At 54.9% G+C, this 13,487-nt stretch overlaps 1 protein-coding gene across 5 annotated transcripts in view; it reads right to left on the reverse strand.

Annotated features, from left to right (window-relative positions):
- Nucleotides 1–985: 985 nt before the first annotated feature.
- Nucleotides 986–13,487, reverse strand: part of SUN2 (Sad1 and UNC84 domain containing 2) — a 22,108-nt gene continuing 9,606 nt past the window's right edge. For all 5 annotated transcript variants that reach the window (XM_032266665.1, XM_032266667.1, XM_032266669.1 and 2 more), the window contains 11 exons: nt 11,913–12,040; nt 8,893–9,147; nt 7,785–7,862; nt 7,329–7,372; nt 6,493–6,658; nt 5,952–6,173; nt 5,583–5,667; nt 5,113–5,228; nt 4,838–5,005; nt 4,420–4,512; nt 986–2,662 (listed from right to left, as the gene is read on the reverse strand). In XM_032266665.1, the coding sequence (XP_032122556.1) occupies nt 2,549–2,662; nt 4,420–4,512; nt 4,838–5,005; nt 5,113–5,228; nt 5,583–5,667; nt 5,952–6,173; nt 6,493–6,658; nt 7,329–7,372; nt 7,785–7,862; nt 8,893–9,147; nt 11,913–12,040 (1,469 nt within the window). In that variant the 3' untranslated portion in view covers nt 986–2,548. The remainder of the gene's footprint in view (nt 2,663–4,419; nt 4,513–4,837; nt 5,006–5,112; nt 5,229–5,582; nt 5,668–5,951; nt 6,174–6,492; nt 6,659–7,328; nt 7,373–7,784; nt 7,863–8,892; nt 9,148–11,912; nt 12,041–13,487) is intronic.

The raw sequence follows: 13,487 nt of genomic DNA on the forward strand, positions 1-13,487 counted from the left end.
TGCTGGGATGGGGATGGCCTGATCCCTAACTCCACAGTCAGGACTGTCCCGGCTCATCAGACTTTCTGGCAGAGAAGGTCAGATGAGTATGCCACACACAGGGCAGCGCAAGTTGAGTTGGGTTGGGGGAAGTGCCGTGGAGCAGGCGGTGTGGGGGCTGTGCTGTGCAGGCCCAGTAGGATTTAAGTGTATACAGACAGGCAGAGGGCATGTGCCTAGCCCAGGCTCTGGGATCCAGGGACTTGTTTATCGGTGCTGCTCAGGGATGTCTCCTTTGTTGAGATGGCACCAGAGGCAGAGCAGGTGTTAGTGAAGGGGAGTGAGCACAGGACCAGCTCTTTCCCAAGAGGCTGAGGAGCTGGCCCAAGGCTTTTGAGGCTGGATTTCTGCCCCACCCAGTCCCTGTCTCGTGGCTGTCTCCACAGCCCTTCCTATTGACTGGGTTTCTGCCTTTATTTGCTCAGCCATGATGAGGACCAGTCTTGGGCCAGGTGCCACAGAGGTCAGTATGAGAGACTCCAGAGTCAGGCTAGAGAACCACCCTGAATTATATCTGGGGAGCTGTCTTCGGGAAAGGTCAGGGCCTATTTTTCCCCCTGAGCTGGCAGCTGCTGGCTGTTCAAGGGCCCTACCTCCTTGTCCCTTCCAGCCACAGGTCCAAGGGGCAAGTAGTGAATTCCCATGGAGGAGAATCACTGCACTCCAAGTGGACATGGCCAGTAGGTAAGTGTAACTTTTTCTGCTTCTGCTCAGTGGCACTGAGAGACAGGAAAGCACCCCCCACCCCTGGCTGCCATCCTTGGTGATGGGGTTATCAATGACAGCTACTAAAGCCACCTCACTTCTTCCTCGTGCCAGCCGTGGACCCACAAACAGTGGATGAGACCTGCCTCTGGTCCCATCCACCACAACTGGGCTTTAGGTGAAAGGTGTGGGTGTCTGAACTTTAGGAGTAAGTCTTTGGGGACATTCATTTGGCCAAGAATTCATTCCTGCAACTGCCCCAGGTGAGGTGCAAAGGCCACATGAAAGCCACATCCCACAGCTCCTGGGCATCATTTATTTTTTGCATAGACATAAATTAGGATCTGGAGATAAAAAACCTAAGAACCAATAGTGCAGCATTTGTGACAGGAGAGCACAAAACAAAGCCTGGCTGCCTGGGGATGGAGCAGGGGCGGCCTGACCACCACTGTCCAGCCTTGTGCTCCAGAGCGGATCGAGGCTCAGCACTGCAGTGAAGGGGCCTGTCTGCCCTCTTGCCCCTTCCCCATGGCCAGACCACCGAACACAGCCAGAACTAGTGCCCCAAGCCCCTCCATTGCCAGGAACAAGGAACTGAGTATCACACCCAGTGCCCCACAGAACGGGGCTAGGAACCAAGCCCTTAGCTTTTCAGTTAGAAAAACAGACCTTGAAAAATATATACATAATACAGTGGGGCCTGCTGGCTCTAAAAGTCCCCTCTGCCCCCTTCCCTACCCAGGGTAACTTCTGCCAGCCTCTGCCCCCAGCCCCCACCAACTGCCCCACAGAGAACAAACCAGAAAGGAGACTACCTGAACAAGGGCTGCTAAAGCCCAAGGGGGCAGCCTGAATAGAGGGCCTCTACACCAGAGCCTGGTTAGATGAGGGGGCCAGTGCAGACAGACCTCCCACCCCGATACCCTGAATGTCCCCACAGAGCCCAGGGAGTTCCATGCTCCCCACTATTCTAACCCCAGATGCTAATGGCCCCAAAGACAGGTCTGGGTCTCTGTACCCCGGGAGAATGTGGAAAGCAAGCTCAGGGTACTGGCAGGCCCCAGCAGGAATGCGGAGCAGGGTGGGCCCCAATCCAGCATCAGGAGAGAAAAGCAACTACTGTCCCCAGCAGAGGGGAAGCCAACAGGGTTGGCCCTGGGCCCTTTAGAAGCTCACAGGAGCTAGTCCCCGTTATGGCACAAGAAGCTCCATGACCCACTGCTATTGTCCCCGGGACAAATAGACGCTTCTGTAGAAGTCCCTCAGAGACCCTGTGGTTCAGGCTTCAGGTGGAGGGCACCCCTACATCAGGCGCTTCTTGCCTGGGGAGAGTCCCATCCTGCCCTGGAGCTGAATACCCTCCTCCCAGAGGGCCTTGCTTCCCTGCATGGGGCAGCTCACCTAGCCCAGGCCCTAGCTCACCCCTCCGACAGCCCTGACACCTGCTTCATCGATGGGCCTCCCTGTAGCAGCTCCTGGGCACCAGCCCCTGACCCCAGGTAACGGCAGCCAGGTCTCACCTCTCCCAACTTCCCAGTACCCCATGATATGCTACATATATACACGTTCCCAGGAGGGGAAGCAGACACCACTGGCATGGAGAGAAGGGAGCTGCTGGAGGCTGCTGGCCGCCTCGAACCACCTGCTATTCAGGAGACCCAGCTCATCCTGTTCATCTCCGTGGGGCCACCGGCTCCTCTCTCATGCTCCTGGAAGTCACAGCGCAGAGCAAGCATGTGGGGGAAGCGGTGAGGTGCTGTTCACCTACTCCCAGATGGCTGGCAGCAGGCACCAGAAAGCAGGGCTAGTGGGCGGGCTCCCCGTGCACTCTGAAGCGGTAGATGCAGGTATATTCTGGGTGGCCCCAGTTAGTCAGGATCCGCAGCTCCACCACCTGGTACGTGGCCATCATAGGGGCCTGGGTAGAGAAAAAAGGGATTAAGAACATCAGAGACCTGAGGCCTCACTGACAAAGAAGGCAGGAATTCGGGGAGACAGCCACACCTAGGGCCATAGGGCTCCCCTGCTCCTCTGGAGAGAACCGTGCTTCAAAAGCTCCTGTGTAGTCCCCAAGCAGTGTTCCAGCCAGTGGGCTAAGGGGCTACCTATAGCATGATTCATCTGAAACCGGAATGAATTCTCCACAATCACTTTTTTACTGTGATCAACAGATAGAACCACCTTCATAGAGGGTTTCTTAGATGCTGATGTGTGGCACACTTGATTCTTTTTCTCAAGTGCCCATCAGGCCTCTGTCTAGCCACAGTGTTGGAAACAGCGTTTGCAGCATATCTTACACCTAAGCAGATGCCACAGGCCTAGCACACTCCTGACTTGTCCCCTCTCTGGCACATCCTTCCGTCCTCTACCATTTTTGTTTGTTTTTGAGACGGTCTTGCTCTGTCGCCCATGCTGAAGTGCAGTGGTGTGATCACAGTTCACTGCCTCAAACTTCTGGGCTCAACGCATCCTTCCACCTTAGCCTCCCCAGTAGCTGGGACTACAGGTGCCCACCACCACACCTGGCTAGATTTTTAAACAATTTTTGTAGAGACAGGATCTCACTGTGTTTACCAGGCTGGTCTTAAACTCCTGGGCTCAAGCGATCCCTTTGCCTTGGCCTCACAAAGTGCGGAGATTACAGGCATGAGCAACCTCGTCTGGCCGCTAAAGAGAAATCCCAACCTCTCGAAGCCTAGTTACCACCTCAGAGCCGATGACAACACAGTTCTTTCTGGCTTTCCTGACAGCTCCACTGGACTGTCCCACAGGTGCCTCAGACTCAGCCAGACCTGCTCCCTGATCTGTATCAGCCCCCTTCCTAGGGGGCTCCTAGGATGGCCTCCCCATCCCCTTCCAGCCCAGCCTGACATTCAGGACCCTCCCTGCTATGTCTCTGTCCTCACTCCCAACGCCCCCTCCCCCCACCTATCCTGTTCTGGCCGCTTTCCTGCAACCGGGCCCAGGCCCATCCCCTTCAAGTCACATAGTGATGTTAGTCAAGTGGACATGGCTTTGTCACCTGAAGCACAGCACTGCCTCCCCTAGACCCCTGAGGGATGAATTCCTGCTTCTCTGCAGCCTCTCTTCCTGCCAGGTCCCTTGTCTACCCCCCACTATCCCTGCAACCCAATTCCTCACTCCAGAATTCCCCCGGTGTGGGGCTCAGGCCAATGGTTTATTCATATGCAGGCTTCTGGGTCCCATCAGCCCTAAGGAACCAGATTTTCCTGGGGTGGAGACTGGGAATCTGCATTTCCAACTGACCTAGGAGGTGGGATGCCCACTGAAGTTTAAGCCACATGCAATGCCTGAGGCCCCAGCTGGCCATCATAGAATGCCCACGCCCTGGCACGTGCTGGCGGCAGCTCCTTGAATGCCTCTCCTGCCCTGCCTTTCCTGGCCACCCAACCCCTCTTGTGTAAAGCCCGCCTCCTGATGCCCTTTTCCAGAAAGCTTTCCTTATGCTGCCCTTCTGGAAGGCACCTTCCCTATGCTGACATCTGCAGGACATGTCTTATACCCCATTTGGATGTCACCTCTTGAGCTGTGGGAAAGGTGGGCAGGGTGTCCCACTCTGAGCCCCACGCCTGGCAGGGGAAGTGCCCAGGGAATGCCTGCTACCCAGATGGGGAATCTGTGCGCCACTTCTGCTAGCACAGGAGAACCCTGTACCTGAAAGTGAAACGTCTGAATGGGCTCGCCATCCTGATCGTAAGTGAACTTGCCAAGGAGTGTCCCCTCCTGCTGTAGGTCTTCATCAAATCCCTGCAAAGAAAGTGGAGGGATGTGGGGAGGGGCTGGAGCAGGGAGAAGAACACCCTCCTCCCCACTCCAATCCCTGCTCCTCCCACCCAGCAGGTGAGGCACCAGCATGGCCTATGACAAGCCACTTAACTCCCTTGTGCCACAGTTTATGCCTCCAAAGCCTGAGGGAATGGGGACTGAAGTGCTGTCTCCCATGCTGGCTCCATTTCTCCCAAATCCACTCCCCTCCCTCCCAGTCCAAGGGTGACCCTGACCTGATCCTCAGAGAGGCCCCACAGGATCCCCCTGCAGCCCCCTCTGGCCCTGCCACGGGACAGATACTCACAAAAATGGCAAAGTCCTTGGGGGCACTGGAGATGGTGCTGTTGGGTGACAAGGCCTTGGGCACATGCTCTAAGGTCACGGCCGTGGGGCGGATGCGGGCAGAGAGGCGGACCACAGCGAAGCCCTGTGGCCCCTGGAAGGCCCAGCAGTTGCCTGGGTACACATCTGGCTGGAGGGGCAGAAACTCATGTCAGGACAGGGCCCTGAGTCCAGCTCTTGCTGACCCTGAATGGGACCATCCCCCAGTGTGCTCAGAGCCCCTTGCCAGGTGCCCACCTGGAGAATGACGCGGGGTGACTGGGAGTGGTACCACAGGGGGATGCCGAAGAGGCTGAGGAGGGCCGTCTTGGTCTCATAGGTCTCAGAACATCGGGTGCTGATAACGCTGGCCCCTGAGACAGGAGAGGAAGGCAGGGTGGGCTCTCGCATAGGAGGACGACCCAGCTCAGGCCACTGCCTATCTCCTCGCTGAGGACGGATGGCAGATGCCCCAGGCCTAGTCTAACCCTAACCCAGACACCCAGAGCAGCTAGAAAGGTCAGCCTCTCCCCAGCCCAGGATGGCACTCAGTACATCCTGACTTCCCTGAATTGCCTCTTGCCTTTGTGGTGGGTTCTAGATTGGGTGATTTCTGCTGATCCTGCCAATCCTTGCTTGCTCTGCCCCACCGCCAACCTGGTATATGCCAAGGGACTGGCCATTGCGGGGTCCAGGACAAGGCAAAGCGAGGAAAGCAGAGCACACACCTCCTGACTCCAGGGCATAGTCCGCCAGCCCGATGCGGTCCTCGCTGTAGCGCTGCAGGGCCTGCTTCACGATGCGGTGCACCTGCTGCAATGTGGGCACCAGGAGATGGTTGCGGCAGGGAGCAGACGTGTCCCCCTGTCACCTCGCGGCTGACCCATGAGCTGACCCCTCCTAGGTTTGCACTGTGCTGGTGTCCAGGCAGATGTGGGTGCACTGCTACCCACCCATGCCAGCTCCACAGCATGCAGAACCTCCTGCTTAGCACTTCTGTTCTGAACCTGCCAGGGAGGTGGCAGTGTGGGACTGTCCAGGGCTCCTAGGGAAGAGAGCTGTGGGCGGGTGTGTGGAGCGGGGCACGTGGTCCTCACCTCCTCTGTCACTCCAATCACGCCTTCTTTCTGCAGCGTCAGGCCCAGGGAGGCTGTGGCTTCCCTGGCCGACTTGTCCTGCATCTCTGCTATGTGGGTGAGGATCTTGCTCTCCAGGTCTCGAAGCTGAGCTTGCATTTCCTCTCTCTGAAGGAGCCCCATGCGGCCCCCGCCTCCTCGGGCAAGGAACTCACTGATCCAGGCTGGGAACTGAGATTCCACCTAGGAACCAAATGGGTGTCACCCAGAGGGGCTTGTAGGGACAGCAGGAGCTGCTATGACAGAGCCGGGGCTTAGCTGGGTAGCAGGGATAGGGTAGGAGGGAAGTCACTGGAGAAAAGAGTTATGAATGCTCTCCGTGGGCTGACAGAAAAACAGGAAGAACGCCTGTCAATGAAAGCCCATGTGTGCCAAGCCAGCGTCACAGTCTCTTGGGCATCACAGAGGCTGCAGGGGCAAGGGGTGCCTGCTCTGCCGGCCCCAGGACACGTCTCAGAGGAGGAGGAGAGGGACCAGCGGGGCCCTGGTGGTTCCCACTCACATCATCTCGCGCGGCCTGGATCTGCTGGGGCAGCAGGCCCACTTCATCTGCCACTGAGCTCTGCTTCTGCACCAGAGCCGCCAGCTCCTGCTGCAGGCCGGCCAGCTGGTCCTCCAGCCGCCTCAGCTCCTTCACAGAGCTCTCCCGGAAGGCCTCCTGGGTCATGCTGGTCCCAGAGAGAGAAGAGTAAGCTTCGGATCTCTGGTGGGAGGTAAGACCACACCGAAGAAGAAAGAGGGCCCCCTAGTGGGCTCCTGTCACGAGGGTGGGTCCCCACCACTCATCACGACCCCAAGAAGGGGCAAGGCCTCTCCTGCAGGTTCTGGCTGCAGAACCCAGCGCAGGTGCCGAGGAACGGGCCTGCCTGTCCCAAGGAGCTAATTCTGGGCCTCCTCCCTTTCTAAGTCCAGAGTCCATAATTGACTCTGCTCAGACTCACACCCTCCACAAGCATGGACATCTAGGACATGAGAAGGTGGCTATATAAGGCTGTAAGAAAGGACAATATGTCTATAAATGAATCCTGGTCCCATCACAGGGCCTGCCCTCTGCCCTCAGGACCCCTCCTGCTAACCTGCACAGGATGGTGTGTCTATAAGTGAATCCCAGTCCCATCACAGGGCCTGCCCCCTGCCCTCAGGACACCCCTGCTAACCTACACAGCACCTCAAAGACAGGCCCTAGGCAGGGGTCCTGAGTCGGTTCCAGCCACCCCTGCCACCAGCTTGGCAAGACAATCAGAACTCTGCTCTAGGTCTCTGCTCCCCAGTCCTGCCTTCGGGGGTGGGGTGGGACTGGGGAGCAACAGGTCAGGGCCAGCTGGTGGCACCCAGTACCTTTGCCACTCTGACTTCAGCTGCTGGATGTGAGCCTCGGACTCCTGTGTAGGAAGAATGGACAAACACAAGAAAGACTTAGAAATTAGTGTTCCAGAACAGAATTTGCTGTCTGTCTCATCTTTGCTTAACCACACCCCTGCCCAAGGTCTCGACCCCTGCAGCAAAAATCAAACTGACCTCCTGGTCAAAGCCCTCATGAGCTGGTCCCTGCCTGACACTGAGGTATCTGTTCACCTACGCTCAGCACGTGCACGCCAGCATGACAGGCCGCTGCGCCCCAGCCAGCCCCAGGGAGCCCTGGCACAGCTCTCCAACTAAGGGGTTGGGGGTCAAACAGAGAAGTAAGGAACAGTCACACCCCTCCCCATGTAACACCCATGCGGTCCCTTTGGAAAGGCTAAGGGTTGGATGGGATCAGGACCCTGTCACAGCTGAGTGCCCAGGCCTGCTGACCTGGGAGGCCCGGACGATCTTCTTGAAGAGGTCTTCTGAGTCTTGCTGATGTTCTGCCCTCAAGGCAGCCAGTTCTTCCTGTCAGACAAGAGTAGGGGGACAGGTTTGACACAGTCATGCTTACAGGGACCCTTATGACTAGGAAGTGGTGAAAGGGGAATTCAAACAGGGTCTGTTTGCTTCCAAAGCCTTGGCTCTCAGCCCTCAGGCTATGTTGCTTCTCGTGAATCATGCAAGACTCCTGCTTCATCTGCACTCACACCTGTGTGGTGTAGGCACCATGCCAGGGCTCTCTACTCACACAGCTCACCACGTGAGTGGGGGAGACATGATGGAGGAGGAAACTGAGGCTTAGAGAAGGGGAGTAGGCCTTGCGTGATGGCTCATGCCTGTAATCCCAGCATTTTGGGAGGCTGAGGCAGGCGGATCACTTGAGGTCAAGAGTTTGAGACTAGGCCGGGCGCGGTGGCTCAAGCCTGTAATCCCAGCACTTTGGGAGGCCGAGGCGGGTGGATCACGAGGTCAAGAGATCGAGACCATCCTGGTCAACATGGTGAAACCCCGTCTCTACTAAAAATACAAAAAATTAGCTGGGCATGGTGGCGTGTGCCTGTAATCCCAGCTACTCAGGAGGCTGAGGCAGGAGAATTGCCTGAACCCAGGAGGCGGAGGTTGCGGTGAGCCGAGATCGCGCCATTGCACTCCAGCCTGGGTAACATGAGTGAGACTCCGTCTCAAAAAAAAAAAAAAAGAGTTTGACACTAGCCTGGCCAATGTGGTGAAACCCTGCCTCTACTAAAAATACAAAAAAAAAAAAAATAGCTGGATTTGGTGGTGCATGCCTGTAATCCAGCTACTCAGGAGGCTGAAGCAGGAGAATCACTTGAACCTGGGAGGCACAGGTTGCAGTGAGCCGAGATCACGCCACTGCACTCCAGCCTGGGTGACAGAGTGAGACCCTGTCTCAAAAAAAAAAAAAAAAAAAAAGTGTAACTGCTAAATGGCAGAGCTGTCTGATCCCAAATAATACTTGTCTCTCCTGCTGGGCACCTCCGCATGTTCCCATGGGTGTCACCCAGCTCCCACCCTGAGGTACTCCACCTCCTACCTGGATGCGAGCAACAGTTTCCCTGCGGAAATCCTCCCTCAGGGCAGCCTCACGGCGGCTCACTAGCCCCTCCAGCAGCGCCAGGGTGTCCTCATGGCTCAGGCCACCACTGCCTCCCTGGGCGGGGGTCCCTTGCCGCAGCTCCAGCCTCTCCAGCCGCATGGCCTCCTTCTGCCAGTTGGAGGAAAATTCAGCAGCAAGAGCTTCCAGACGCCGCTCCAGAGAGTGCACCCGGGACAGAACGTGCTGCTCAGCCTGGCGGGGCAGAGAGAGAGCCAAAGGGTGAGGGACCCTTGGATGACAGTGTTTCCCAAAGACCACCCTGACACAGCCAACACAGAAAGAACAGGAAAAGATCCCAGAGACACTCCCAACATCAGTCCATGCAGGGCTGGCTGCAGCTCATGGGCAGGGGCTGCCAACCTGAGCTGGGTGTGCTGGGAGCTGGGATCACTGGGTGCCGGCCACAGAGGAGGGTCTCTGAGGACACAGAATGGAAGTCTGATCCCAGAGGAGGAAGGAAGGTAGGCCAGGGAGAGCGTCTGAGTGCAGCGATAGTCCAAGAGGAGGACTGGAAGCTGCAGGGGGCGGGGGGGCCGGGGGACCTGCTGGCCTGAAATTCACCCCCTTCCCCGCCACCTACAGGGGCAGGGGAGCCAGGGCTGGGCATTCCACCTGTGGACTCTCAATGGCTTTCATTCCTTCCCTAGGTAACTATGGCTAAGAGACAGGACAGGATAATTGCAAAATGTGCTCTTTTTCTTCTTTAGCTGGATGTCCCACAGAGAAAATGGAATAAATGTCATTTGGACTGAGGGTGGCATTTGATAGTGTGTCATGAATTTGAGAATGCTGTTGGCTTACCAACAAAATCATCACCAAGGGAAGTGATAAAAACTCAACTAAAGGGCAGGGAGCTACTAAGCAGCAGAGAGGTTCTGAGTTTTAGAAATTCTGGTTTTTAAATAGGCGATACATTTGCATGACTCAAAAAGCACACAAACAGGCCGGGCGTGGTGGCTCACGCCTGTAATCCCAGCACTTTGGGAGGCCAAGGCAGGTGGATTGCCTGAGGTCAGGAGTTCAAGACTAGCCTGGCCAATGTCGTGAAACCCGTCTCTACTAAAATTACAAAAATTAGCTGGGCATGGTGGCAGGTTACTTGTAATCCCAGATACTCAGGAGGCTGAGGCAGGAGAATCTCTTGAACCCGGGAGGCGGAGGTTGCAGTGAACTGAGATTGCGCCACTGCACTCCGGCCTGGGGGATAGAGCAAGACTAGCTTTATTACAAGGTATAATAAAAAAAAAAAAAAAAAAAGTGATACTATGCCAGGTGCAGTGACTCATGCCTATAATCCCAGCACTTTGGAAGGCTGAAGCAAGAGGATTGCTTGACGCCAGGAGTTCAAGACCAGCCTGGGCAACATAGTGAGACCCTGTCTCTACAAAAATATTTTTAAAAAATTAGACGGCTGGGCGCGGTGGCTCAAGCCTGTAATCCCAGCACTTTGGGAGGCCAAGGCGGGTGGATCACGAGGTCAAGAGATCAAGACCATCTTGGTCAACATGGTGAAACCCCGTCTCTACTAAAACTACAAAAAATTAGCTGGGCATGGTGGCGCGTGCCTGTAGTCCCAGCTACTCAGGAGGCTGAGGCAGGAGAATTGCCTGAACCCAGGAGGCGGAGGTTGCGGTGAGCTGAGGTCGCGCCATTGCACTCCAGCCTGGGTAACATGAGTGAAACTCCGTCTCAAAAAAAATAAAAAAATAAAAAAAATAAAAAAAATAAAAAAATAAAAATAAATAAAAAAAATTAGACATGGTGGTGCAAGCCTGTAGTCCCAGCTACTTGGCAGTCTGAGGCAGGCAGAAGGATTGCTTGAGCCCAGGAGTTCAAGGTTACAAGGAGTTATGATTGCACCACTGCACTCTAGCCTGGGCAACAAAATGAGACCTTATCTCAAAAAAATTTTTAAATAATAAAAACGTGATACCAAATTAATTCAATGAGGCGCAAGTGCGGGTCAAATAACTCTAATTAGGAAATGAAAAGTTTTATCAAATATAGAGACAGGGCCTCACTGTGTTGCCTAGGCTAGTCTCGAACTCCTGGACTTAAGTAATCCTCCCACCTTGGCCTCCCAAAGTGCTGAGATTACAGGGGTGAGCCACTAGGCGTGGCCAAGAGGTTTAAGTTGACCTGTGCTTGCATTCACTTTCTGGTTATGCTGAATGCAGGTTCCTTGAGGGCACAGCCTGGGCCTGATCCATCTTTAGACTCTGGCAGATTATGAAAATGGCCACCAACCTTCATTCTTCCCGGCAGCCACACCTCTGCCATGCAACCTTGTGGATTCTCTTGCTGAGAGGTGAAGCCTATTTCCCTGTTGTTGAATCTGGACTGGCTCTGAGATTTGCTATAGCCAAAAGAATGTGGCCGGAGTGACGGTGTGCTGGTTCTGGATGGAGGCCTCAAGGGTCTGGCTGTCTCAGTTCTCTCTTGGAGCCCTGCCTGGGTGCTGTGAGAAACAGCTGGGCTAGCCTGCCGGGTGAGCAGAGTGTACACGGAGTACAGCTGTCCCAGGCGAGGGCTTCAGCCAGCCAGCCACCAGCTGACCCGCAGCCAACTGCAGACAGACACACGCAGGCAAGTATGAGCCCAGCCAAGATTGCTTCTCCTTTCTCAGACCAGGAAGACCACACAGACTCATGAACTCATCTAACACTTAAGGTTTTAAGTCACTACTCTTAGGGGTAGATTATCTGTGGTAAGAGGTAACTAGAATATTACCTTAGTCACAGAAGGTGCTCAGTAAATATTTGTGAAACTGTATTGAAAAGGAATAAAGAAGATGAGACAACTTGTTGGATTCCTTTTCTTTGTTTTCTGTGTCTCATAGGATGGCAACTAACCTCAGCTTTGTGTATAAGGTGTGCGGCAGGCTGAAGGCACCCACCACTTTCACTGTCACCTAATCATCGCTAAACTCTTGGGAGCTACCACCCTCAGAGACTCACCTGGAAATGTGGTGAGGAGTCTCTGGATTCCCAGCCTTCATGCTCCCTCCTGCTGTCTTTCGCTGCCCACCAGGAAACCAGAGCGGGGTGGAATGTCTGCAGCCCATAAGGGTAGAAATACCAAGCGCCTGTGCACAGGGGAGAGGCTTTTACCCAGGCTGGGCCTCTAGCAAGAGGCGTGCACCAGGGAGGGTGGCTGCCTGATCCCTGCCAGTGCTCGTGGCCAATCTCACTTGTCAAGTTGTGCCCTTCCAGAGGCATCAGAGGGATGCAGGTGCTCCCATTCTGAGGTGGCAACTTCCACCTGACAATCTCAGAGTATATTCATTCTCACACCCCCTCGGAAATCCTTCATTTTTCTATAGATGGCAAAACTTGGAGAAAACATTTTGAATGAGTTAGATGATCCAGGACATGGCCCAGAGGCCCTGATGGTGGTTCTCAGCCCTGTCTGGACATCAGAATCACCTGAGCAGCTTTCAGTACAGCCAGGTCTGGGCCTGTCCTCTGGAGAGCAAGCTAATTGGCCTGGGGTGGGGCCCCTGTGTAGGTGGGTTGTAAAGCTCCCAGGTGACCGTCATGGGCTGCCACGGCTGAGAGTCACTAAAACAGAAAGCACCAACCCCTCTAAGAAAGGCTGCTTGTGGCCCAGACATGAGCACCAAGCTGTAGCCACACAGAGACATGTTCATCCTGCTTTCGGGCCATCTGTTTGAGATCCGTTTACTCTGGAGCTCTGGGGCAGGTGGTGGGGAGAGAGGGCTTTCTGGCCTTAAAAAGCACCATTCGTGGCTGGGTGCAGTGGCTCATGCCTATAATCCCAGCACTTTGGGAGGTCGAGGCGGGTGGATCACCTGAAGTCAGGAGTTCGAGACCAGCCTGACCAACATGGAGAACCCTCATCTCTATTAAAAATACAAAAATTAGCTGGGCGTGGTGATACATGCCTGGAATCCCAGATATTAGAGCAAAACTCCATCTCAAGAAACAAAACAAAAAAAACCCCTCCATTAGCTACTCAAGTACCAGCGGTTGGCAGGTGCAAAAGGCAGCTCATGCCCATGGGGCTTGAAGTCCACCCTGGACATGGCCCTCATGTACACGCTCCCTAGGCAGGTCACTCAGCCCTCTCCACGCACATCTCCACGTGATGTGTTCACAGCACTCACTACAGCAACCCCACGAGGCCACAGTGAAGCTCAAGTTGAACTGAGGTAATGTATGGGAAAGTACTCTCTGGGTACGCTGCTATGCAATTATAAAGAATCACTGGCCGGGCGCAGTGGCTCAAGCCTGTAATCCCAGCACTTTGGGAGGCCGAGGCGGGTGGATCACGAGGTCAAGAGATCGAGACCATCCTGGTCAACATGGTGAAACCCCGTCTCTACTAAAAATACAAAAAATTAGCTGGGCATGGTGGTGCGTGCCTGTAATCCCAGCTACTCAGGAGACTGAGGCAGGAGAATTGCCTGAACCCAGGAGGCGGAGGTTGCGGTGAGCCGAGATCGCGCCATTGCACTCCAGCCTGGGTAACATGAGTGCAACTCCGTCTCAAAAAAAAAAAAAAAAAAAAAA

This window comes from Sapajus apella, unplaced genomic scaffold, assembly GCF_009761245.1.
Source record: "Sapajus apella isolate SASKATOON/1434 unplaced genomic scaffold, GSC_monkey_1.0 scaffold160, whole genome shotgun sequence".
NCBI classification, from domain to species: Eukaryota; Metazoa; Chordata; class Mammalia; order Primates; family Cebidae; genus Sapajus; species Sapajus apella.